The sequence below is a fragment of the Engystomops pustulosus genome, chromosome 2 (genome assembly GCF_040894005.1).
Source record: "Engystomops pustulosus chromosome 2, aEngPut4.maternal, whole genome shotgun sequence".
Taxonomy (NCBI): Eukaryota; Metazoa; Chordata; class Amphibia; order Anura; family Leptodactylidae; genus Engystomops; species Engystomops pustulosus.
Window position 1 is genome coordinate 36,806,420 of NC_092412.1, and position 24,184 is coordinate 36,830,603.

Here is a 24,184-nt window from a genome sequence, read left to right on the forward strand (position 1 = left end):
GTCAGAAGATGGCAAAAAATGTTTTTCTTTTTTGTACACATTCGTTTAATTTTTGAAAATGTATTAAAACACAATAAAACCTATATAAATTTGGTATCACCGCGATCGCACCGAACCAAAGAATAAAGCTGAGGTGTTATTTTGAGTGCACAGTCAAAGTCGTAAAAACGGAGCCCACAAGAACGTGACACGTGCGGTTTTTTTTTCAATTTTTCCACATTTGGAATTTTTTTTCAGCTTCGCAGTACACGGCATGTTAAAATAAATAACATTACGGGAAAGTAAAATTTGTTACGCACAAAATAAGCCCTCACACAGGTCTGTACACGGAAAAATGAAAAAGTTATGGATTTTTGAAGGTGGAGAGCGAGAAATGAGCGAAAAAACCCTGCGTCCTTAAGGGGTTAATATCCTGCATTCAACTGCAGAAGAGCACTAGAGGAGTCTTTAGGGCCCCAGTTGCCCGACCTTCTCTTCTTGATTTCTTGACTTAGGCCTCTTTTTGTATCCTAACTATTCTAGGTCCGACCAGGCAAATTTTTTTGTTAATACCTGTGAATGTACGCCTGACGCACCCCTCGCTAATTTTTGCACTGCACAAGAATTTGCCATTCTTTCACAGATTCTACCCCAGTTTTCATGTGTTTATACATGATGGTGGTGCTTTCTGTTGAACTTTTTTTTTTGGAGAGTGTATTGGAAACTAAAAACCTTCTTCTTTCCATAGACTTTAATGCAGTGGTCGGTTACTTTTTGTTACTCTCCTGTTATTAATAGCAGGGAAAAATGCAGCTGCTGCGTTTTTTTCTGGCGAATGCAGGTGTGAACTTAGCCTAAAGCTGGTGACTAGGCATTTGTAAATGCAGTGTAGTATTGCACCTTTTAATATAACAACATAAACTATAATTTGTATTTAGAGCAAACAGGAAAGTACAGGACATCCATCTTGTGTCCTTGTACCAGATACCAAACCAAAGGAAGGCTAAGGAGCAGCACCGTGTAAAAAAGAAAAAATTGGGTGCAGGTCTTCAGAAGGGGGTCCGACACCGACCCATACGTCTAGTAAAAATTAGCAATGAAGCAGCACTCCGGAGGATACTGTGTCTGGTTCACTGACATTAGTACAGTCAGAATATTTGCAGCCTCAGTTAGAGCTGTAAATGGTGACTGCGCCTTTAAGAGGAGTCAGGAAGGGATTTGGTTTCTTGTATTTGCTGTCAGTGTCTCCTCCCAACCAGGAACTCAGACCACAACATATTCATACTCATGTACTGCTGAAGATCGCCTGACACCACTGACTGTAAGAGGTGGGTTATTCACTTTAAATCAAATCAGAAAATCTACTATAATCACCCTACTCCATGAGGAGCAGGTATGTAGTAAGATGTGTGATGAAAGGTGTCACAGCAATTCCAAGGCTGCAGGATCTACTTATTGTACGGTGACTAGAGATGAGCGAACACTAAAATGCTCGGGTACTCGTTATTCGAGACGAACTTTTCCCGATGCTCGAGTGCTCGTCTCGAATAACGAACCCCATTGAAGTCAATGGGAGACTCGAGCATTTTTCAAGGGGACCAAGGCTCTGCACAGGGAAGCTTGGCCAAACACCTGGGAACCTCAGAAAAGGATGGAAACACCACGGAAATGGACAGGAAACAGCAGGGGCAGCATGCATGGATGCCTCTGAGGCTGCTTAAACGCACCATTATGCCAAAATTATGGGCAACAGCATGGCCATGACAGAGTGACAGAATGAAGCTAGATAGCATCTAAAACATGCAATAATTGACCCTGACACTATAGGGGACGGCATGCAGAGGCAGCGGCAGCAGGCTAGAGAGTGTCATGGCGACATACCCTAAATGGACTCAGGCTTCAAACCAATGGGTGGCAGAGAGGAACCAAAGGAGGTGAGCAAGAAGTGCTCAAATAATATCGGTACATGATAAAAGTTTGCCAGTATATTTTGTGGATTACACAGCAGGGTGGCGACAAAGTTAACATGGAAGCCATGAAAACAACCCAAAATTCTGCCTGACACAGCTCGTTTGATAAGGGGACCATGTATGGAGGCAGTGAACTAGTAGTAGATTAAAGGTGCTGCAGTTAAAACTATGTTAGTTGGATCTTGGCATGGAGCTGGCGCTCCGCTGCCAGGCGAGCTTTCGCCAATCCAAGCCCCTGTCTCTAGGCTACTCCCCAAACAGCACTTTTGTATAAGATCAAGTGTAGTAGCGTTCTTATAAGTTTAGGATATGCCGGGTGAGGGGAATGTAAACAGATACGCAAGAAGCGCATGATGCGCATGGAGCTGGCGCTCCGCTGCCAGGCGAGCTTTCGCCAATCCAAGCCCCTGTCTCTAGGCTACTCCCCAAACAGCACTTTTGTATAAGATCAAGTGTAGTAGCGTTCTTATAAGTTTAGGATATGCCGGGTGAGGGGAATGTAAACAGATGCGCAAGAAGCGCATGATGCGCATGGAGCTGGCGCTCCGCTGCCAGGCGAGCTTTCGCAAATCCAAGCCCCTGTCTCTAGGCTACTCCCCAAACAGCACTTTTGTATAAGATCAAGTGTAGTAGCGTTCTTATAAGTTTAGGATATGCCGGGTGAGGGGAATGTAAACAGATGCGCAAGAAGCGCATGATGCGCATGGAGCTGGCGCTCCGCTGCCAGGCGAGCTTTCGCAAATCCAAGCCCCTGTCTCTAGGCTACTCCCCAAACAGCACTTTTGTATAAGATCAAGTGTAGTAGCGTTCTTATAAGTTTAGGATATGGCGGGTGAGGGGAATGTAAACAGATGCGCAAGAAGCGCTGAAATAATATCCCTAAATGGTAAAAGTTTGCAAGTATATTTTGTGGATTACACAGCAGGGTGGCGACAAAGTTAACAACTTTGATGTGGAATCCATGAAAACAACCCAAATTTCTGCCTGACACACCTCGTTTGATAAAGGGACGATGTATGGAGGCAGCTATATGGACGACTTTTGGAGGTAGCAATGGAGACAACGTGTGGAGGCTGCTATGGAGACAATTTAATTTGGATAGTGCCTGTATGTGGCAGTCCCAAACATTTTTCAAACCAGAGGAGCAGGTAGGTGGCCCTCCAGTAAAATGGGATAGATTGAGTGCCTGTATGTGGCAGTCCCAAAAATTGTTCAAACCAGAGGAGCAGGTAGGTGGCCCTCCAGTAAAATGGAATAGATTGAGTGCCTGTATGTGGCAGTCCCAAAAATTGTTCAAACCAGAGGAGCAGGTAGGTGGCCCTGCAGTAAAATGGAATAGATTGAGTGCCTGTATGTGGCAGTCCCAAAAATGTTTCAAACCAGAGGAGCAGGTAGGTGGCCCTCCAGTAAAATGGGATAGATTGAGTGCCTGTATGTGGCAGTCCCAAAAATGTTTCAAACCAGAGGAGCAGGTAGGTGGCCCTCCAGTAAAATGGAATAGATTGAGTGCCTGTATGTGGCAGTCCCAAAAATTGTTCAAACCAGAGGAGCAGGTAGGTGGCCCTGCAGTAAAATGGAATAGATTGAGTGCCTGTATGTGGCAGTCCCAAAAATTCTTCAAACCAGAGGAGCAGGTAGGTGGCCCTCCAGTAAAATGGAATAGATTGAGTGCCTGTATGTGGCAGTCCCAAAAATTCTTCAAACCAGAGGAGCAGGTAGGTGGCCCTGCAGTAAAATGGAATAGATTGAGTGCCTGTATGTGGCAGTCCCAAAAATTCTTCAAACCAGAGGAGCAGGTAGGTGGCCCTCCAGTAAAATGGAATAGATTGAGTGCCTGTATGTGGCAGTCCCAAAAATTCTTCAAACCAGAGGAGCAGGTAGGTGGCCCTGCAGTAAAATGGAATAGATTGAGTGCCTGTATGTGGCAGTCCCAAAAATGTTTCAAACCAGAGGAGCAGGTAGGTGGCCCTCCAGTAAAATGGAATAGATTGAGTGCCTGTATGTGGCAGTCCCAAAAATTCTTCAAACCAGAGGAGCAGGTAGGTGGCCCTCCAGTAAAATGGAATAGATTGAGTGCCTGTATGTGGCAGTCCCAAAAATTGTTCAAACCAGAGGACCGGGTAGGTGGCCCTCCAGAAAAATGGAATAGATTGAGTGCCTGTATGTGGCACTCACAAAAATTGTTTCAAACAGAGGACCGGGTAGGTGGCCCTCCAGAAAAATTAAATGCATGAAGTATAGCAAGAGCCAGTGGGCCCTGTCAAAAAATAGCCATTTTCCTCTGCTTTACTGTACAAAGAGGAGGAGAAGGAGGAAAATGAGGAGGAGGAGGAGGAGTGGATCAATTATTCAGGTTGAGCTTCCTTCACCTGGTGGAGATTGGAAATTCTGAGAAATCCAGCCTTTATTCATTTTAATAAGCGTCAGCCTGTCAGCGCTGTCAGTCGACAGGCGTGTACGCTTATCGGTGATGATGCCACCAGCTGCACTGAAAACCCGCTCGGACAAGACGCTAGCGGCAGGGCAGGCAAGAACCTCCAAGGCGTACAGCGCCAGTTCGTGCCACATGTCCAGCTTTGAAACCCAGTAGTTGTAGGGAGCTGTGTGATCATTTAGGACGATGGTATGGTCAGCTACGTACTCCCTCACCATCTTTCTGTAAAGATCAGCCCTACTCTGCCGAGACTGGGGACAGGTGACAGTGTCTTGCTGGGGTGACATAAAGCTGGCAAAAGCCTTGTAAAGCGTACCCTTGCCAGTGCTGGACAAGCTGCCTGCTCGCCTACTCTCCCTCGCTACTTGTCCCGCAGAACTACGCACTCTGCCGCTAGCGCTGTCAGAAGGGAAATACTGTTTCAGCTTGTGCACCAGGGCCTGCTGGTATTCATGCATTCTCACACTCCTTTCCTCTGCAGGGATGAGAGTGGCAAGATTTTGCTTGTACCGTGGGTCCAGGAGAGTGAACACCCAGTAATCGGTGCTGGAATAAATTCTTTGAACGCGAGGGTCACGGGATAGGCAGCCTAGCATGAAATCTGCCATATGCGCCAGAGTACCAACGCGTAAGAATTCACTCCCCTCACTGGCCTGACTGTCCATTTCCTCCTCCTCCAACTCCTCCAACTCCTCTTCTTCTGCCCATACACGCTGAACAGTGAAGGACTCAACAATGGTCCCCTCTTGTGTCTCGCCAACATTCTCCTCCTCTTCCTCCTCATCCTCCTCCACCTCCACCTCCTCCGATATGCGCTGAGAAACAGACCTCAGGGTGCTTTGGCTATCAACAAGGGAATATTCTTCCCCCGTCTCTTGTGACGAGCGCAAAGCTTCCGACTTCATGCTGACCAGAGAGTTTTTCAACAGGCCAAGCAGCGGGATGGTGAGGCTGATGATGGCGGCATCGCCACTGACCATCTGTGTTGACTCCTCAAAGTTACTCAGCACCTGACAGATATCAGACATCCACGTCCACTCCTCATTGTAGACTTGAGGAAGCTGACTGACCTGACTACCAGTTCTGGTGGAAGTTGACATCTGGCAGTCTACAATCGCTCTGCGCTGCTGGTAAACTCTGGATAACATGGTCAGTGTTGAATTCCACCTCGTGGGCACGTCGCACAACAGTCGGTGAGCGGGCAGTTGGAGGCGGCGCTGCGCTGCCCTGAGAGTGGCAGCATCTGGGCTGGACTTCCTGAAATGCGCACAGATGCGGCGCACCTTCGTGAGCAAATCAGACAGATTGGGGTATGTCTTGAGGAAACGCTGCACTATCAGATTTAACACATGGGCCAGGCATGGCACATGTGTCAGTCTGCCGAGTTGCAGAGCCGCCACCAGGTTACGGCCGTTGTCACACACAACCATTCCCGGCTTGAGGTTCAGCGGTGCCAGCCACAGATCAGTCTGCGCCGTGATGCCCTGTAATAGCTCTTGGGCGGTGTGCCTTTTGTCGCCTAGGCTCAGCAGTTTGAGCACCGCCTGCTGTCGCTTAGCGACGGCACTGCTGCTGTGCCTAGAGCTACCGACTGATGGCGCCGTGCCCACGGATGGTAGTTCGGAGGAGGAGGTGGAGGAGGGGTGGGAGGAGGAGGAGGCATAGTAGGCCTGAAACACCTGGACCGAGGTAGGCCCCGCAATCCTCGGCGTCGGCAGTATATGAGCAGCCCCAGGGTCAGTCTCGGTCCCAGCCTCCACCAAGTTAACCCAATGTGCCGTCAGCGATATATAGTGGCCCTGCCCGGCAGCACTCGTCCACGTGTCCGTGGTCAGGTGGACCTTGTCAGAAACGGCGTTGGTCAGGGCACGGATGATGTTGTCTGACACGTGCTGGTGCAGGGCTGGGACGGCACATCGGGAAAAGTAGTGGCGGCTGGGGACCGAATACCGAGGGGCGGCCGCCGCCATGAGGTTGCGAAAGGCCTCGGTCTCTACTAGCCTATAGGGCAGCATCTCCAGGCTAAGCAATCTGGAGATGTGCACATTAAGGGCTTGGGCGTGCGGGTGGGTTGCACTATATTTGCGTTTCCGCTCCAGCGTCTGGGGTATGGAGAGCTGAACGCTGGTGGATGCTGTGGAGGATCGTGGAGGCGACGATGGGGTTTTTGGGCCAGGGTCCTGGGCAGGGGGCTGACTAGCAGCTGACACAGGGGAAGGAGCAGTGGTGTGCACGGCCGGAGGTGAACGGGCTTGTTGCCACTGAGTGGGGTGCTTAGCATTCATATGCCTGCGCATACTGGTGGTAGTTAAGCTAGTAGTGGTGGAACCCCTGCTGAGCCTGGTTTGGCAAATGTTGCACACCACAGTCCGTCGGTCATCCGGTGTTTCCTTAAAGAACCTCCACACTTCTGAAGATCTAGCCCTCGCCGCAAGAGCCCTCACCACGGGAGCTTCACTAGTTGACAGTGGCGCTGATGCACCAGCTCTGGCCCTGCCTCTCCGTCTGGCCCCACCACTGCCTCTTCCAACCTGTTCAGGTCGAGGACTCTCCTCCGTCTCAGAAGCACTGTGTTCACCCGGCCTCTCAACCCAGCTTGGGTCTGTCACCTCATCATCCTCCGATCCCTCAGTCTGCTCCCCCCTCGGACTTCCTGCCCTGACAACAACTTCCCCACTGTCTGACAACCGTGTCTCCTCATCGTCGGACACCTCTTTACACACTTCCACTACGTCAAGAAGGTCATCATCACCCACAGACTGTGACTGGTGGAAAACCTGGGCATCGGAAAATTGCTCAGCAGCAACCGGACAAGTGGTTTGTGACTGTGGGAAGGGTCCAGAAAACAGTTCCTCAGAGTATGCCGGTTCAAATGGCAAATTTTCCTGGGAGGGGGCAGACTGGGGGGGAGGAGGCTGAGGTGCAGGAGCTGGAGGAGTGGGGATTTCGGTGACATGGGTGGACTGCGTGGAAGACTGACTGGTGGTGGACAAATTGCTCGAAGCATTGTCAGCAATCCACGACATCACCTGTTCGCACTGTTCTGGCCTCAACAGTGCTCTACCACGAGTCCCAGTAACTTCAGACATGAACCTAGGGAGTGTAGCTCTGCGGCGTTCCCCTGCTCCCTCATCAGCAGGTGGTGTCTCACCCCGCCCAGGACCACGGCCTCTGACCCCTGCAGTAGTTGGACGCCCACGTCCCCGCCCTCGTCCTCTACCCCTAGCCCTGGGGTTAAACATTTTTAAAATGAGAGTTATAACTTTTTTTTTTTTTTTACTTTTTTTTTTTTTTTTGTGTGTTTTTTTGTGTTTTTTGTTTTTTTTGTGTTTTTTGTTTTTTTTGAGTTTTTAGAACCAAACAATCCTATCCTATTGCTATGGCTATTTTCTAGCCAAGTATCAAAGGAAGCACACTACTATGCCAGATGAGATGACACTGAGTTATTGCCTAATAGAAATCCAACCCCTACTGAATTTTGCCACTTCAGCCTTTGCTATGGATATGTGCGCCACTAAGCGCAGAACACAGCGGTCGCAAGTCTCACTACAAATTGCTCAGAATTGGCAAGTACATGCACTGCAGAAACTACAGCCACCAGCAGATCAACCAGAAATCAAATATATAGAACGCTACTGTAGGCTTCAAGAAGCTATTTGTATTCTCCTATGGCTATTTTCTAGCCAAGTATCAAAGGAAGCACACTACTATGCCAGATGAGATGACACTGAGTTATTGCCTAATAGAAATCCAACCCCTACTGAATTTTGCCACTTCAGCCTTTGCTATGGATATGTGCGCCACTAAGCGCAGAACACAGCGGTCGCAAGTCTCACTACAAATTGCTCAGAATTGGCAAGTACATGCACTGCAGAAACTACAGCCACCAGCAGATCAACCAGAAATCAAATATATAGAACGCTACTGTAGGCTTCAAGAAGCTATTTGTATTCTCCTATGGCTATTTTCTAGCCAAGTATCAAAGGAAGCACACTACTATGCCAGATGAGATGACACTGAGTTATTGCCTAATAGAAATCCAACCCCTACTGAATTTTCCCACTTCGGTCTTTGCTATGGATATGTGCGCCACTAAGAGCTAAACACAACGGTAGCAAGTCCCCCTGCTAATTCCTCACAAAATGGTAAAAGATGCAAATTAAAATAAAAAAAGTAGAACGTTATTGTAGCCCTAAGAAGGGCTGTTGGGTTCTTTGAGAATCACTCCTGCCTAACAGTAAGCTAATAGAACACCCTAACGCTTTCCCTGACCAGCAGCAGCTCTCTCCCTAGCGGCATCCAGAGACAGAATGATCCGAGCAGCGCGGCCAGCGGCTAGTCTATCCCAGGGTCACCTGATCTGGCCAGCCAACCACTGCTATCGACGTGTAAGGGTACCACGTCATGCTGGGTGGAGTGCAGAGTCTCCTGGCTTGTGATTGGCTCTGTTTCTGGCCGCCAAAAAGCAAAACGGCGGGAGCTGCCATTTTCTCGAGCGGGCAAAGTATTCGTCCGAGCAACGAGCAGTTTCGAGTACCCTAATGCTCGACCGAGCATCAAGCTCGGACGAGCATGTTCGCTCATCTCTAACGGTGACCTCTTGAAAATGACACACCCTGGGCTCTGCATACCAAATCATCAGTCACTTAGGAACAGGTGGAGAACAGACAAAGATCATTGAGTCATGGCAAACGCAAGTACCTGGGGACATTAGTGGCGCTATCCTGTATGCTGGACCTGCAGCTTCATTCATGTAGGGCCTCTTGCTCTCATCTGACTGCTAGGACCAGGGGCCAATTAAGCCTGCCATGGGTCCTTAGCTGTGTGAATATTATAGATCCTATGAAGCTGATTCAAGTTGTACTAGAATCAGCTTCGTGGGGAATGGAGGATGCGTCCCTTCTGCCTGCTTTTAATCTGCAGAAGCAGGACCTTCCAAGGTCCTGAAATGGAAATTGTGTACACATGTATTGAGAGTAGAAACATTTGTACGAGGATTCCATGGGGGAAAGTCCTACTGAGTATAAAATTTGGTGTGTGGTCATGGGCCCCCGAGAAGGTTTCAGCCCCGGGATACCGCAGAAACCATTACTGGCTGGTACCCCAACCAATCAGATTATTATTCCCTATTCTGTGAAATATTTGGGCATTATATTCCAAAATTGGTACAACCAATTTATTCTTCACCATCACTTCAGATGAGCTTTGGGTAGAAAAGCTTATACATACATCATTAGTGGATGGTATAATCTATCAGGACGTCTACACAATGGGGGAGATGTATCAATACGGTGCAGTCTACACCAGTGCAAAGTCAGACAACACTAGTTTTTTGCTGCGCCATATTTATCACTGTGGATTTTGATAGATAGGTCATCTTGAGATTGTGATATCTTTTAATGGCTTACTGAAATATACTTAGGCTGCACAGTGGCTCAGTGATTAGCACTATAACCTTGCAGCGCTGGGGACCTGGGTTCAAGTCCCAGGTTCAACTTCTGCAAAGAGTTTGTATGTTCTCCCTGAGTTTGCGTGGGTTTCCTCAGGTTTCCTCCCACACTCAAAAACATACTGGTAGGTTGATTAGATTGTGAGCCCCATTGGGGACAGGGACTGATTTGGCAAACTCTGTACAGCCCTGCATAATCTGTGTGCACTATATAAATAAAGGAATTAGGCCTCTTCCACACTAGCGTTGCGTTTCACGTCAGGGTGCAATGCGTGAAAAACTGACGTTTTTGGCTGCGTTTTTGTTCCATTTTTCCTTGGAGTAATTAGCGATTTTACGTTTTTCACGCGCGTGTTTTTTTTTGCGTTTTCGGTGCATTTTTCACGCGCGAGTCAATGGGAGAATCGAGCATTTTTCAAAGGGACCATGGTTTGGGATTAAAATGTGTTATTTAATGAAAAAATAATGTCTTCTGATAAGTTGCAAACATCTGCGATCTATTCTTCACTGTTCCCCGTGTATATTATCTCCCGACAAGTTAGCAGATGTGAAGAATAGTGAAGAATAGAATAAAAACATTGAACACAGTGAACACAGTGAACACAGGATCATTTAAGATAAAAACACAGTGCAGAACACAGTGCAGAATAGATTACAGATGTTCGGCACATCTGCTTACTTGTCGGGAGATACGCGCGGAACGGTGCGAACAAAATAGCATGTAAAGAACAATATATATGTGTGTGTGTGTGAAGAACAAATTGCAGATGTTTAAATACATCTGCAATGTGTTCTTCACACATATATATTGTTCTTCACATGCTATTTTGGCCGCACCGTTCCGCGCGTATCTCCCGACAAGTAAGCAGATGTGCCGAACATCTGTAATCTATTCTGCACTGTGTTCTGCACTGTGTTTTTATCTTAAATGATCCTGTGTTCACTGTGTTCACTGTGTTCACTGGTTTTATTCTATTCTTCACTGTTCTTCATTGTGTTTTTTTAATTAAATGATCGTTCGCGAGCAGGGGAAATACTGTTATTCTGGTCACCTAGCAACCCTTACGTTTAAAACGCATTGCACTCGCATTGCACTTGCAATGATTGCGAGTGCAATGCGTTCTTGATGCATCTCCATAGACTTGAATGGGGCGTGAAAATTGCGCGTGACTCGCAAAAATAGAGCATGCTGCGATTTTGACGCGCGTGCAAACGAACGCAAGCACGCGCGTCAAAAACAACGCTAATGGAGAAAGAGCCATTGAATACAATGGGACAGAGTGCAATGGAAGTTCTGCGCGTCAAATGCACGCGCAGAACTCGCGCGTGAAAAACGCCAGTGTAGAAGGGGCTTTATTATTATTATAAAATGTTACTAGCAAGCTTTCACGCCCGATGAAGGGACCGTAGCTATCCCGAAAGCTTGCTTGTAACATCTTATATTTCAGTAAGCCATTAAAAGCAGAACAGGGAATTCAGCCAAATCCTACACATTTACTTTTGGGAAAAAATTATGGATTTATGACCTGCAGATTAGATAGCCTAAGGGGAGGTTCACATTTTTTTTTTTTTGTATCAATACATTTTTTTTTTATTAATGATTAGAGCTTTGAAAGGTGTTCACATGCAGTTTTTTGGGAGGTTGTTTTTCATTTCCAAAATTCCTCTAAAACCCAGAGTTGTGCAGGTATTTTAAAGACCTTTTGTATTGGTCATATGTATTTTAAGTAGTTTTGACAAGGTCTTGAACCAGGTTTTTCGCCCTCCTAATAATATTAAAACTGAGCTGCATAACCCAAAAGAAATCCACATAGAAATCTCGCCACTAATTACTGCTATTTACCTCTACTACTGTAGGAAATATTCTCAATTATTTGAAGAGACGGACTGGTTTCTCATTGAAGTCTTTTTGCTCGAGTTTTCTTAAAAAAAATAACTATTTGGGAACATAACCTTTAGGGTTGCGTCACATGGACTGAGTTTAATGTTGTAAACTTGGCCATGGGAAATAGCCTTTAGTTATCAGCAGCATAAAAATCCCATCTACGTGTAATGAAACTGTGTTTAAAATTAAATGTTAAAATTCAAAGGAAGTTTTTTTTCCCCCATCTAGACCAGAGTACTGACTGTTCTCTCTCTTTCTCTAGGATGGGTGTGGGCACTTTTTCAGATTGTATATTCTTCCTCAAAGTGAACTCTTTGCCCCTCAAAGAAAAGAAAAAGCTAAAAAACTGCATAATTTCTAACGGAGGAGAAGTTTCATATGTGTTAAATGAAAAGGTATGTTTATATCTAAGCTACCAATATCTGGGAATATTTAATGACACAGTAATAGTTCTATAATATGAATGTTCTTTTTGGATAGGTCATTAATGTCAAATAGGGGTCCCTTAGCTGCAGTTCCTGGGGCCACCCAATGTAGAGAAGAGAAATGGACATTTAGTTGTAGTGTAACATCTGTGCCTGTTCATGCTTCAGTGTTATTCTCTGTCCATAAAGTACCCCTGAGGATATGCTGGGAGAAATCATTAGTACATGAAGTCTATGCCTGTGTGAGCACTAAGGGTTAATAGCTTATCTGCACAGAGCTCACAAGGTGGGGGAAGGGAGCCGCATGAGAGAAAGTGCTGTAGAATCACAATTTGGGATGGAGGGACTGATAGGGAACAGGGAGATCTTGTACCTCACTATTCTGTGAAGGAGATATCCAGCACATCCAGCTCTGCTACATTCACTGGCACATGACCTCCTCCTCTGTGAGCAGGGAGCAGCAGCTCCTCCCCTTCTTTGAAACCAGAAACAAAGTGTAAACAAAGTACGGACACCAATAGTGATGGGAATTACATCTCTTCTCAGTGAGCTGGCTCATTAGGATCTGCTCACTAAGAAGAGCTGGCTCTTCTGGCTCCTGAATGGCTCCCTATTAAATATATAATAGGGAGCCATAGGCCAGTCAATTATCCCACACCACTCCACTTTTAACCCAATTGTATCAAGTTAAAGGGGGTGTGGTGAGCCGCTTAGGGGCCGGGTTATGTGAGCTGGCTCCCAGCGTTCACAAACGAATGCGAATGACACATCACTAGACACCAGGGCTTGTCAGCACATGGTGAGGAAGCAGCTATTGCAGCTTGGTGGTAATCTGAGGGGGATAGCAAAGAAACTACTGTATATAGGTAATAAAGATTATATCTTTCAGATTACATCAGGCTTATAGTTCTGTGAGCTACATAACTGGACAAACAGGCATTAAAAAATAGGCAGGAACTGGATCTTTATGTGCAGCTTGTATTTACAACTATGTCTTTAGCTGCCTCTATTTCTTCTTCTGTAAATCACTTCAGGTCATAAACCTGTTGGAATTTGAAAGAAAACATCCATATCTTTAACCTTTCCTGTTTTTTTATTTCCATTTTTCACTCCCCACCTTCAAAAATCTATAACTTTTTTTATTTTTACACGTAAAGAGCTGTGTGATGGCTTGTTTTCTGCGTAACAAATTGCACTTCATAGTGAGGGTATTGAATATTTCATGCCGTGTACTGGGAAGCGGGAAAAAAATTGCAAAGGCAGTGAAAATGGTGAAAAAACGCATTTGCGCCATTTTCTTGTGGGCTTGGATATTACGTCTTTCACTGAGCGCCCCAAATGACATGTTTACCTTATTCTTTGGTTTGGTACGATTACGGGGATACCAAATTTGCATAGGTTATATAATGTTTTCATACATTTACAAAAATGAAAACCTCCTGTACAAAAATTATTTTTAATTTTTTTTGCCATCTTCTGGCGCCAATAACTTTTTTATACTTTGTTGTACAGAGCTGTGGGTAGTGTCATTTTTTGCGACATTTGATAATATTTCCAATGATATCATTTTTAGGACTGTACGACCTTTTGATCACTTTTTATACATTTTTTTATATTTTTCAAAACTTTGGGCGCTATTTTCCGTTACGGGGTTAAACGCATTGAAAAACCATTTTCGGACGCGGCGATACCTAATGTGTTTATGATTTTTACTGTTTATTTATATTTATGTCAGTTCTAGGGAAAGGGGGGTGATTTGAATTTTTAGGTTTTTTTATTATAATTTTTTTTTTACTTTTTTTTATTTTTATTTATACTATTTTTCAGACTCCCTAGGTTACTTTAACCCTACGTTGTCTGATCGATCCTATCATGTACTGCCATACTACAGTATATGGGGATTTTCCTCCTCATTCATTAATGAAGCGGTTAAAACGAAATAGCCTTGGGTCTTCGGAAGACCCGAGGCTACCATGGAGACGGATCGCCGCTCCCCGATGACGTCATGGGGAGCGACGATCCTATGCGCCGCCATCTTTTTGAGGCTGCCGGCAGCGATCGCTGTTATAACACCCGCAGTCTTTGCTGCAATATGCAGCGTGAATACACGGCGGCGGTCGCTAACCAGTTAATATGATATACAAAGCTTACTTCTAGGTACTATATGACAGGATAAGGACTTCTGAAGTAACACTCCCCCTGCAACCACTAAACTTGACTCATTTGAAAATGAGGTAAGAAGAGTCATATTTGCCGGACTTTGGAGGAGATTTTTTTTTTACAGATAAACAGGTGAGATTTCTCACAAAAGAAAGAATTTCAGAAAATACATTTCATACCCTACCTGAGGGGGATAGTAGTTTAGTGGGGCAAAGCTGATAAAACCTAGTGACAGGTTGTCTTTAAGTTACCTGGGACAGACAGAATCTTCCTCCACTCACACTCTTCCAATGCTGGTCTTTCATTTCTGGATATCATGACATCTCATAAAAGGTCTCCCCTCCAACTTTGCTTTCTATAAGTGTTATTTGGAGCTCTCTCACATTTTTTTCCTATCACCTATTTTTTTGCTTGACACTGTTTTCTGACTATCTGTTTACCTATCGATTCTGTACTGTATTGTCCTCTTGGACTGCTCTTCTATGTGTGTATTGTCCAGTCTTTAGGGGATATTTATCAAAAAACTGGCATGGAAACCCTGAAATAGTAGCAAGTGCCTGGTGATCCGGGAGTGGAAGGGCATGGAGGGGGTGTGAGGCGAGGCAGGAGGAGGAGTGGGCCAGGGTGGGTCGTTCTTGCCTTTCAATTCCTGACCTTCAATAGTGCTGCAGAATATTTATATGCCAGAACCTGCAAAAGTGCCGGCGTAACATAAATAACCCACTTTGTCTCAGTGTTTGCACTTCAGGCAGGAAGGGAACATCAACCAGTTATCATCTACCACAAAGGGTAGACCGGGCCAATAGGTAGGAGCAGTTGGGAAGGGGGATAAGCTTAGGGCTCACTGTCCTTGCAGTCCACCAAAACAGTTCCGTCACTGCATTATATACATGCAGATTCCATATGATAAAGTAGGGGAAAAAAATAATTTCTCTTATGTTTTAGTGCACACACGCGGTGGTCAGTAACGCTGCCACCCTAAACAATACTCAGCAGAAGAAAATAGCGAAACACAGCATCGCTTTAGTGAATCCGGACTTCATATGGAAATCAGAGCAAGCAGAGCGACTTATTGAAGTGGAAGGTCAGGACGATGACAAACCATATGAAGTCACCGTGGATGAAGAGGAAGGTAAAGCCATCTTTATGCCGGGCCTATGCTTTTTCCTCATTTCCTGTGTTAATTGTGTTTAATAAAAACAAATTTTATTAGAAAGTATATTGTTCACATGTTTTATCAAAATCACTAAAATGCAGAAATATTTCTGTTTTTCTATTTCTGTTTTGTTCTGAATATATGGATCCCCAAATTATATCTCATTATATGATACAAACTACATAATGATCAGTTTTAGGTCAAGTTTTTTGTATTACTTTTCCGTCATGGAAGCAAAAAACCTAAAATTAGTGACACCCTCCAGCCCCCCCCCCCCCCCCATAAGAGGATCATCAGGTCCTGCCACATTGGCCATCATTTGGCAAAAAAAGTAGGACTATAAGTTTTGTATGGAAGTTGTCTAAGTTGTAGAAATTCTAAGTATAAAATGTTGATGCGACTCTTGAAATATTATTACAAACGTGTTCCTTTTTATTGCATTTGCTTTGGAATTTTTTTTAGAAGACAAGAAAAATCTATTCTTTGCAAAATTTCTTGCTGTGAACAAGAAAAAGAACCTGGAAAGGTAACAATTATGATTATGTTTTACATGTATCCATATCCTTTATATATAAACAGTAGTGGATTATGATATAGGTGTTTAGCCCAGGGCCCAAGCCTTCTAGGGGGCCCATGGTCACCCAAACCACCGACCAAATTGTAGACTGAGAAGGACCTATACCCATCTCAGTACACAGGTACACAGAAACTGCAGACTGAAAGCAGGCAGAAGGGACACATCCTTCATTTCTCGAGAAGCTGATTCTAGTATCATATATAGGAAGTGATCTCCAGACTTGTAGAGGCTATAATATTTATACAGCCCAGGGCCATACTAAACCCTTTACATAACCTTCCTTGATTCTTAATCATCCTCATGACCTGTATCCTGCATAACTTAAAAGACAGCAAATGAGTTTTGGTGCAAAAGGACCCTTTGTATTAATTTGTACAAATGAGGAAGATTTTCTTCCATGCCACTGTTTTTAGTACGATGAAGGGCCGCACACAGCTGGAAAATCCATCCTGATAAACCAGGGACACTTATTCAAAGATCCAGGCACCGTGACTATGGTAATCTTTTTATATTTGTTATCCATGGCCTCCATCTTTCTATGAAAATGATGAGCCTAGTGAACCAGAAAGGCTATGGGCATATGAGCATTTTTACCATTATTCTGCTGGTGCGATGCCTATTTTATTTTGTAATCTATCTTTTTCTAGTAATTGATTATACAGCAGGGTTCAACGGAAGTCGATAATATTTCCGAACATAATGAGATAAATGATAATAAATGTCCATTATTCCCAATAGTAACTTGGAAGAGGAGTTGGAATGTGAAGACAGTGGAAATAATGACCATATTCCAGATGACACAGAAGTGGCAAAATACTGTTGTTTTCAAAAGGTAAAAATGTGTTATTTCTTGACATTACACATCATAATTTACAGCACTATCCATGGGAAGATATATATATATATTTCTCTACATACATATATCTGTCAAGTTCCCCTTCCTATCACACAGTCCACGGCATAGGGTATATGTTTGGCGCTTGAATAGAGGATCAACTCCCCAGCAGACCCATTGGGGCACATTTACTTACCCGAGTTCACCGAAAGTGCATTGTCCGACGATAATGCACTGTGCCGCAATTCACTAAGATCGTGCGCCCGATATCCTGCATGTGTCGCCTCCCTGCTCAGGTCCGCCGGAGTTCACCATCTTTTAAGTGGTGCATGTAAGTGCTTGGGCTTGCGACACAATTTGAAAGTTAAATCCCGCGCTCAGTCCAAATCAGTCGGACCGTCCGATGACACGCCCCCTTATTTGAGTCGCATGGAAGCCAGTGCAGCTGCGCCAAAAAAATGTGCGACACAATCCCAGAACTCAAATACCTGTCCATGCCGAAACGAAACAGTTTCGGGAACAGTCCGACGAAAGTGAGCAGCGCGACCCTTGGTAAACAAACCCCATTATTCTAGTTTATTTTCTTCTTTAGGCAGGTTAGAGATGCTGTAATTAAATGCCCGTAGGGGGCTTATGTATTCTAGTCCCAAATGATTTTCCGATATGCCGTAATATTCATATGTTTCTTTTTCAGGATAAAGAATATGCCATTGTTGAACTGCTTTGCTTCAATAAGCAGAGCGCATTTCCATTCAGGATATCCACTCTTTGTGGAGTCCCAGGCACATCGCAGGTAAATGATACTACATTAGGAAAGACACTCTATATATGCAATCTTTTTTAAACCTCAAGAAAGGTTTAAAAAATCATTAAGGGGAATTCAATAAGGCTTACCAACCAGATTCTGATGTAAACAAAGATATTCTGCCTCATTTATTATGATCGCTGTGAGTCTAAATTAATAATTAATTGGCGTAGATGTATTAATGTGTCAGTCTTTAGTATAGTATATAAGGCTGGACGAGTCCAGAAAATGTTTTTTCCCCATAATCTGTGATATTTTTGCTCTCCAGAAAGGCATCCAGGCCTCTCTAGAACACCCAGGCCTATCTTGACTAGAAATAGACAGTTGTTTGCTGCGCCAAGTTAATCCCTGTGTCTGATGCTGGATGATAAATCTGGTGAAGTCTGGAAAGTCGTACATTGCACCTCCTATTAGTTGGTCTAGTTTGTAGCACCACAATATAGAATTTTGTGCCGCATGCACTAAATTTTGTGATGCATGTGCTATTTTCCTACATTAAAGAGGTCACTCCCCGTTTCAAACAAGACAGAAAACTTCCAAAAAATATCTAAAAGGGGGCGTGTAAGGACAGAAACGGGGGTGTGGCCGGTGGCGTAGTGGGCTGGTAGAGGGCTTGATAGCTCCGGGCCTATGAACTTGCTACAATTAGTAACCTTTAAAGCTGAATGGTCACTAATTAATTGCACAATTCTATGCCATGTCCTATGTGTAGCCGTCCATCAGGTACATCAAGAGGCCGGAACCTCTGGATGTATCCAGTGGTGCCAGAGGGGCGGAGACTTTGTCATACACCGGTGCAGGAACAGCGACATATGATAAATGTCCCCAATTCTCTGCTGATTTTTTCTTTACATAATGATCTTTGTATCCATCAGCAGGTATCAGTGCTCTTATGGAGCAAAAAACGGCTGTCCTACCAAACTAACTTAGACCTATTTGGGTTCAATAGAAAGTCCCTCAGTGACTGGCGGTCCAGTACGTCTCTGTTGCCAGCTCTCCATTAAATTCTATCACACTTCATTCACTTATATGCAAGGTTCTGGCAGCATAGAAGTGATGTTTCTCCTTTTCCTCTTCGGTTCGTCTCATACACTTACAAAAAGCTACTTTAGTGTCAAAATACATTGCAAACCTTGTCCTGATTGCTGCATGCCCATGGCAATCTCTTATTCATCTCCTCTGGATGGGGGATAAGTGAGTTTGGTTGGACAACGCCCTTTGTTATCTCGCAAAAAAAACAACATTTTATTCTTTTTTTTTTTTTTTGCAGAAGGAATTCACATTTCACGTAGTAGAAACAGCTGAGAAGGCCGGTGAGAAATATGAGCAGCGATTCAATGATCTAAAAAATAAAGGATTCACACAAATAGATAAGATCCCTCTGCAAGCCGAGAACCTGGCCTCCAAAGCATTACAGAAGGTGAATCAGGCCTTGCATTTGTAGACGCACCATAGACACTGAATAGAGAATGTAGAACTTCAGTGTTTAACACAGGAAATCTACCATCAAAATACATCATGATGCTATTATACGTAGTCTTCAGTCCCAAAAACAGAGTGTATATAAACCAGGGACATGTACTCATAGATCCAGACACCGTGAATGTGGTAATCGTCTTATATCCATGTACTCCTTCTTTCTAAAATCAACTTTTTAAATTATGCTAATGAACCCGAGGGGCTATCCTAGCCCATTTGTGATCGGATTGCTACTCTGTTTTTCCCTACCTTTTCCTGCTTAGGGAGAAGGGAGGGACTGTGAGACAGTGTAACACCAGATAGCCTAGGGTAGTCCCTGAGGCTCAATCACATAATTTTAAAAGTTGATTTAAAAGGAAGGAGGCCATAGATAACAATTATAAGAAGATTACCACAGTGATGGTACCTGGATCTATGAGTAAGTGCCCCTGGTTTATCATGCTTGATCTTGATGGTAGATTTCCTTTAAAGGGAACTGGTCACTTGATTTTACCTCACTAAACTACTAGCCCCCTCAGGGAGGGTATGAAATGTCCTTTCTAGAATTCCTTCTTTTATTTGAAATCTCATTTGTTTATCTATAAAAAAAAAATCTCCTCCAAGTCATGTGACAATGAGCTGAAAGGAAAGGTAATATTTTGTCTGAGATAACTCAGGTTTAGAGGCTGAAGGAATAGTGTCACTTCAGACACCCCCTACCCCTATGTTGTTAATGTCATATTAAAGGTAAGATTCTTATCTGTCAAACTGCAACAAAACTGAAATACAGGCAGTTAAAATATAAGTGTAATATAAGTTGTAAGTGCAAGCTGCCAAAAAAAAATCTTTTTTTTTACCTTTTTTTTAACTAGAATTTTCTGTATATCACAGAACAACAAGCCTGATGTGATCTGAAAGATAAGATTTTTTTTTCTTTAATATGACAGCAAGAGCATATTTTTAAATGCTAAAAAAACAAAGATAGCGGCATCTGGAATCTAAACTGACCCTCTCTATGCAGCATCTAAACTTAAAGCATGTCAGGCAAATATGATTCTTCTCTTTTTTTTTATAGGTAAACAGGAAACATTTCACATAAAAGAGGGGCACTTCACACCCTACCTGAGGGGGCTTCTATTTCAATTGGATAACATTTGGTAACAAAATCCCTTTGAAATAAAAGAAAAATTTGAAACTAAAAAATACACTATCCACAAGACAAATAGCCTGAATATATCTACTGAACGTTTATCATTTTATACAATACATATGAATCTTATTTTTTGAAAAAGTATTTATTGTAATATATGCAATATTCTTTTTCACGCAAATTTCCCAGTGATAAAAAAACTATAGTTTTTCATCCTGTATTTTTCTGCACTGATAAGGTTCTACTCGGAGAAGCTATCAATATCACAGAATTGTCCCCAGAAGTCGCCGGCTTGGTTGAGTCTATTTGGGTGGATGCGATTGGACATTTGGACTCTATACTTTCCTGTCCAGTGGAAAACATTAGTCTTAATGATGTAAGTAATGGTGACTGGGTGAAAGGCCAATGCTATGAGTACAGGTGGTCCCCAACCAGACTTACAGACGACCCCTAGTTACAGACAGAGCCCTCTGTCCACTGTGACCTCTGGTGAAGCTGTCTGGATGTTACTATAGTCCCAGGCTGCAATGATCAGCTGTAAGGTGTAATGAAGATTTATTGATAATCCTTGGTCCAATTACAGCAAAAAAGTTTGAAACTACAATTGTCAAACTTTGTCAAAAATTTTTTGTCTGGATCTACAATTATAAAATATAGAGTTTCGACTTACATATAAATTCAACTTAAGAACAAACCTATGGAACCTATCTTGTACGTAACCCGGGGACTGCCTGTAATGTAATCATCTCTACATATATTTGTGCATATAAATCATGAATTGTAATGATGGGTATCTCTTTCTGTTGATACCATTAGGTCACCCTTAGGGCAGATGGTCGTGGTTGGACCATGAATCATGGACCATGCAGTGTCCTGACCACAGAGTGTAGAGATATATGATGCAGGGAGTCCCTATTTCCCTGCAGAATACCAGCAATGAACTCTAACTATAATTCTTTTCATTTTTCTTCCTAAGCTGAGTAAAGCAGAAGGAATTCTCTGCCAGTTGCGAAAAGCTTTAATCAAGAAAGATAAAGAAGAAGACATTTCTCAGATGATGCAGGAGTTCTACCGATGTGTCCCACACAAGGAGAAGATATGCCATAACATCAATATGAAGTTCTTGACGGTTAAACAGGACTTATGTCAGGTACAACAAATGTCCTTGCATTTAGGTTTACAATTTTGACCAAATTCTACAAATTATTTTACATGGGAGTTTGTAAAATATACTAAATATTGGGGGGGGGGGTACTCCTGCTAAAATGAATGAGGTTTAAGACATGGAACATAGGGGGAGATTTATCATTAGTCCTATGTAGCTTCTTGGCGTAGAATTGTCGCAAATTTTTGCACAAACATCGTTTTTGCTCGTTTTTTTTTTAGCAAAAAAAAACCGCAACTCTAAAGTCACACAATGGCGGAAAAAATACGCCACAGAGTGCGCAACACCACATTTATCAACTGAGAATTTTCACAAGAACGCAAATGTAATCATAAAACTATACCACATAGGAGGTGGTGTATGGGGGTCGATTGCTACTACAGGGGGGAAGTTTTTGCTCAATTTTGAAGTTTTTGCTCAATTTTATTGAGGTATATTGAGGTATTGAGGTTTGAGGTATCTGCGAATTTTTTATGCAAAAACATCGCAAAAAGGCAGAAATTGAGCAGATGTTAAACATACGTGTGACTGGTGCAGTCTATTCGCATAGAGCACACACAGCTGATAGTCACATCAGAAGGCATTTAACACTGCACATACCGGACTATAACTCCGACTGGTGGAAACCTGCCTGTCTAACACATAGACAACTGCGCAAAATCCTGCCTAATGATAAATCTCCCCCATAATGTATATGCAAAGCTCTTCTTTCTTGTCTTAATATCAACTTATAGGTCATAAGGGACATGACCAATGTCTGTGAGACGAGTTTATCTACATACAACTCAACCTCTACTGCCAAATATCAAGCGCTCAGATGCAGAGTAGAATATATCGACCCAAACTCGGCAGAGTTTCATCAGGTGAAACAGGGAATTCTGGATAACAACCACAGGTAAGTTACAAAGATATCTAGAATTTTTCTATGGGCAAAAATATTTATTAACTTTTTTTGACAGAACACGGTGGCTCAGCGGCTAGTTTCCTCCGGGTCCTCCGGTTTCCTCCCACATTGTGAGCCCCATTGGGGACAGGGACTGATTTTGCAAGTTCTGTGCAGCGCTGCGTAATCTGTGTACGCTATATAAATAAAGGAATCATTAATTATTAATTATTATAGAACTGTGCCTGCTGTACTTGTATGTCCATCAAATCCACCAAGACTTCTGGTGTCTCTAACAGTATTGTAAACTCAGGCTTGAGAAAGGTCGTATTTCTTTCACGTTTTCAGGATTTGTGACCAATCTACCATAGACTGGTTTAAGCTTGAGAATGCATACTTTACATTCTTTTTTGGCAAAACCAAACTTCTCATACTAATTTTATATGAACAGAGGATAGCTGTATCAAAAAGGAAAATGAGTTTAATCCATAAAACAATTTTTGAAATCTTACCTTTGCCCACCTTCATAAGTGTTTTATGGAAGAAAATAAAACTAAAACCTTACCATATTGTAAATAGCAATAAATTACTTCAGTGGTTCTCAACCTTCCTAATCCCATGACCTTTTAATTGAGTTCATGTTATGGTGACCCCCAACTTTAAAATTATTTCTGTTACTAATTCATAACTGTAATTTTACCACTGTTATGAATAGTAGTCACAGTGATGCCCCGCAGTAGCCAGTAATCACAGGAATGCCGCCAATAGCTAACAGTTAAAGGAATGGCCCCAGTAGCCAGCAGTCACAGCGATGCCCCACGGTAGCCAATAGTCATGGGAATGCACCCAGGAGTCAGCAGTCACAGAGATATCCCCAGTAGCATACAGAAAAAATACCTCTCCGTCCTCGTTCTGCCTCTTGCCTCCTTCACTCCGATGCTCTTAGGTAACTCCTGTCAAAGGGTGGTTCGATTACTGTTAATGGATGTGTAATGGAAGATAACAAAAGATTCATTAACTCCTTAACGCTCTGCGCCGTATAAGGGATGTATGAAGAGGGCTCACGAGTCCTCTTCATACAGAGGTGGGGGTTTTTGCATTTTGCACAAAACCCCCACCGCTAATAACCGCGGTCGGTGCTTGCACCGATCGCTGCTATTAACCCTCTCAGTGCCGCCGGCAAAGTCGCCGGCGGCGTTTAAAAGACGGCGGCGCGCGGGCGCCGCCATCTTTTCCCCGATCGCCACGCCCCCGAATGTCATCGGGGGGCAGCGATCCGTTACCATGGTAGCCTCGGGTCTTCGTTTGACCCGAGGCTTAATGGCATCTGCAGATTCGTTACAATGAGCCAGTGGCTCATTGTAATGTATGACCTGCAAAAATGCCATATATTGCAATACAGAAGTATTGCAGTATATGGTAGGAGCGAAAAAAAAGAAAAAAAAAAGTTTAAAAAATAAAAAAAATTAATAAAATATTAAAAGTTCAAATCACCCCCCTTTCCCTAGAACGGATATAAAACATAATAAACAGTAAAAATCACAAACATATTAGGTATCGCCGCGTCCCAAAATGCCCAATCTATCAAAATATAAAAACGATTACGGGCGGCGGTGACCTCCGAGGCGGGAAATGGCGCCCAAATGTCCGAAATGCGACTTTTACACCTTTTTACATCACATAAAAAATGAAATAAAAAATGATCAAAATGTCGCACAGACCTCAAAATGGTAGCAATGAAAACGTCGCCTCATTTTGCAAAAAATGACCCCTCACACATCTCCGTGCGCCAAAGTATGAAAAAGTTATTAGCGTCAGAAGATGGCAAAAAAAATTTTTTCTTTTTTGTACAC

At 43.4% G+C, this 24,184-nt stretch overlaps 1 protein-coding gene across 2 annotated transcripts in view; it reads left to right on the forward strand.

The window, feature by feature from the left end:
• Positions 1-1,227: 1,227 nt before the first annotated feature.
• The window catches only part of PARP4 (poly(ADP-ribose) polymerase family member 4), an 85,392-nt gene continuing 62,435 nt past the window's right edge, over positions 1,228-24,184 (forward strand). The window contains exons 1-10 of one of the 2 annotated variants that reach the window (XM_072134260.1): positions 1,228-1,307; positions 11,980-12,112; positions 15,248-15,434; positions 15,921-15,984; positions 16,774-16,867; positions 17,565-17,663; positions 18,946-19,095; positions 20,522-20,659; positions 21,260-21,433; positions 22,183-22,343. In XM_072134260.1, the coding sequence (XP_071990361.1) occupies positions 11,981-12,112; positions 15,248-15,434; positions 15,921-15,984; positions 16,774-16,867; positions 17,565-17,663; positions 18,946-19,095; positions 20,522-20,659; positions 21,260-21,433; positions 22,183-22,343 (1,199 nt within the window). In that variant the 5' untranslated portion in view covers positions 1,228-1,307; position 11,980. Of the gene's footprint in view, positions 1,373-11,979; positions 12,113-15,247; positions 15,435-15,920; positions 15,985-16,773; positions 16,868-17,564; positions 17,664-18,945; positions 19,096-20,521; positions 20,660-21,259; positions 21,434-22,182; positions 22,344-24,184 lie in introns of both variants that reach the window. The other variant, XM_072134259.1, reaches the window with a different exon arrangement.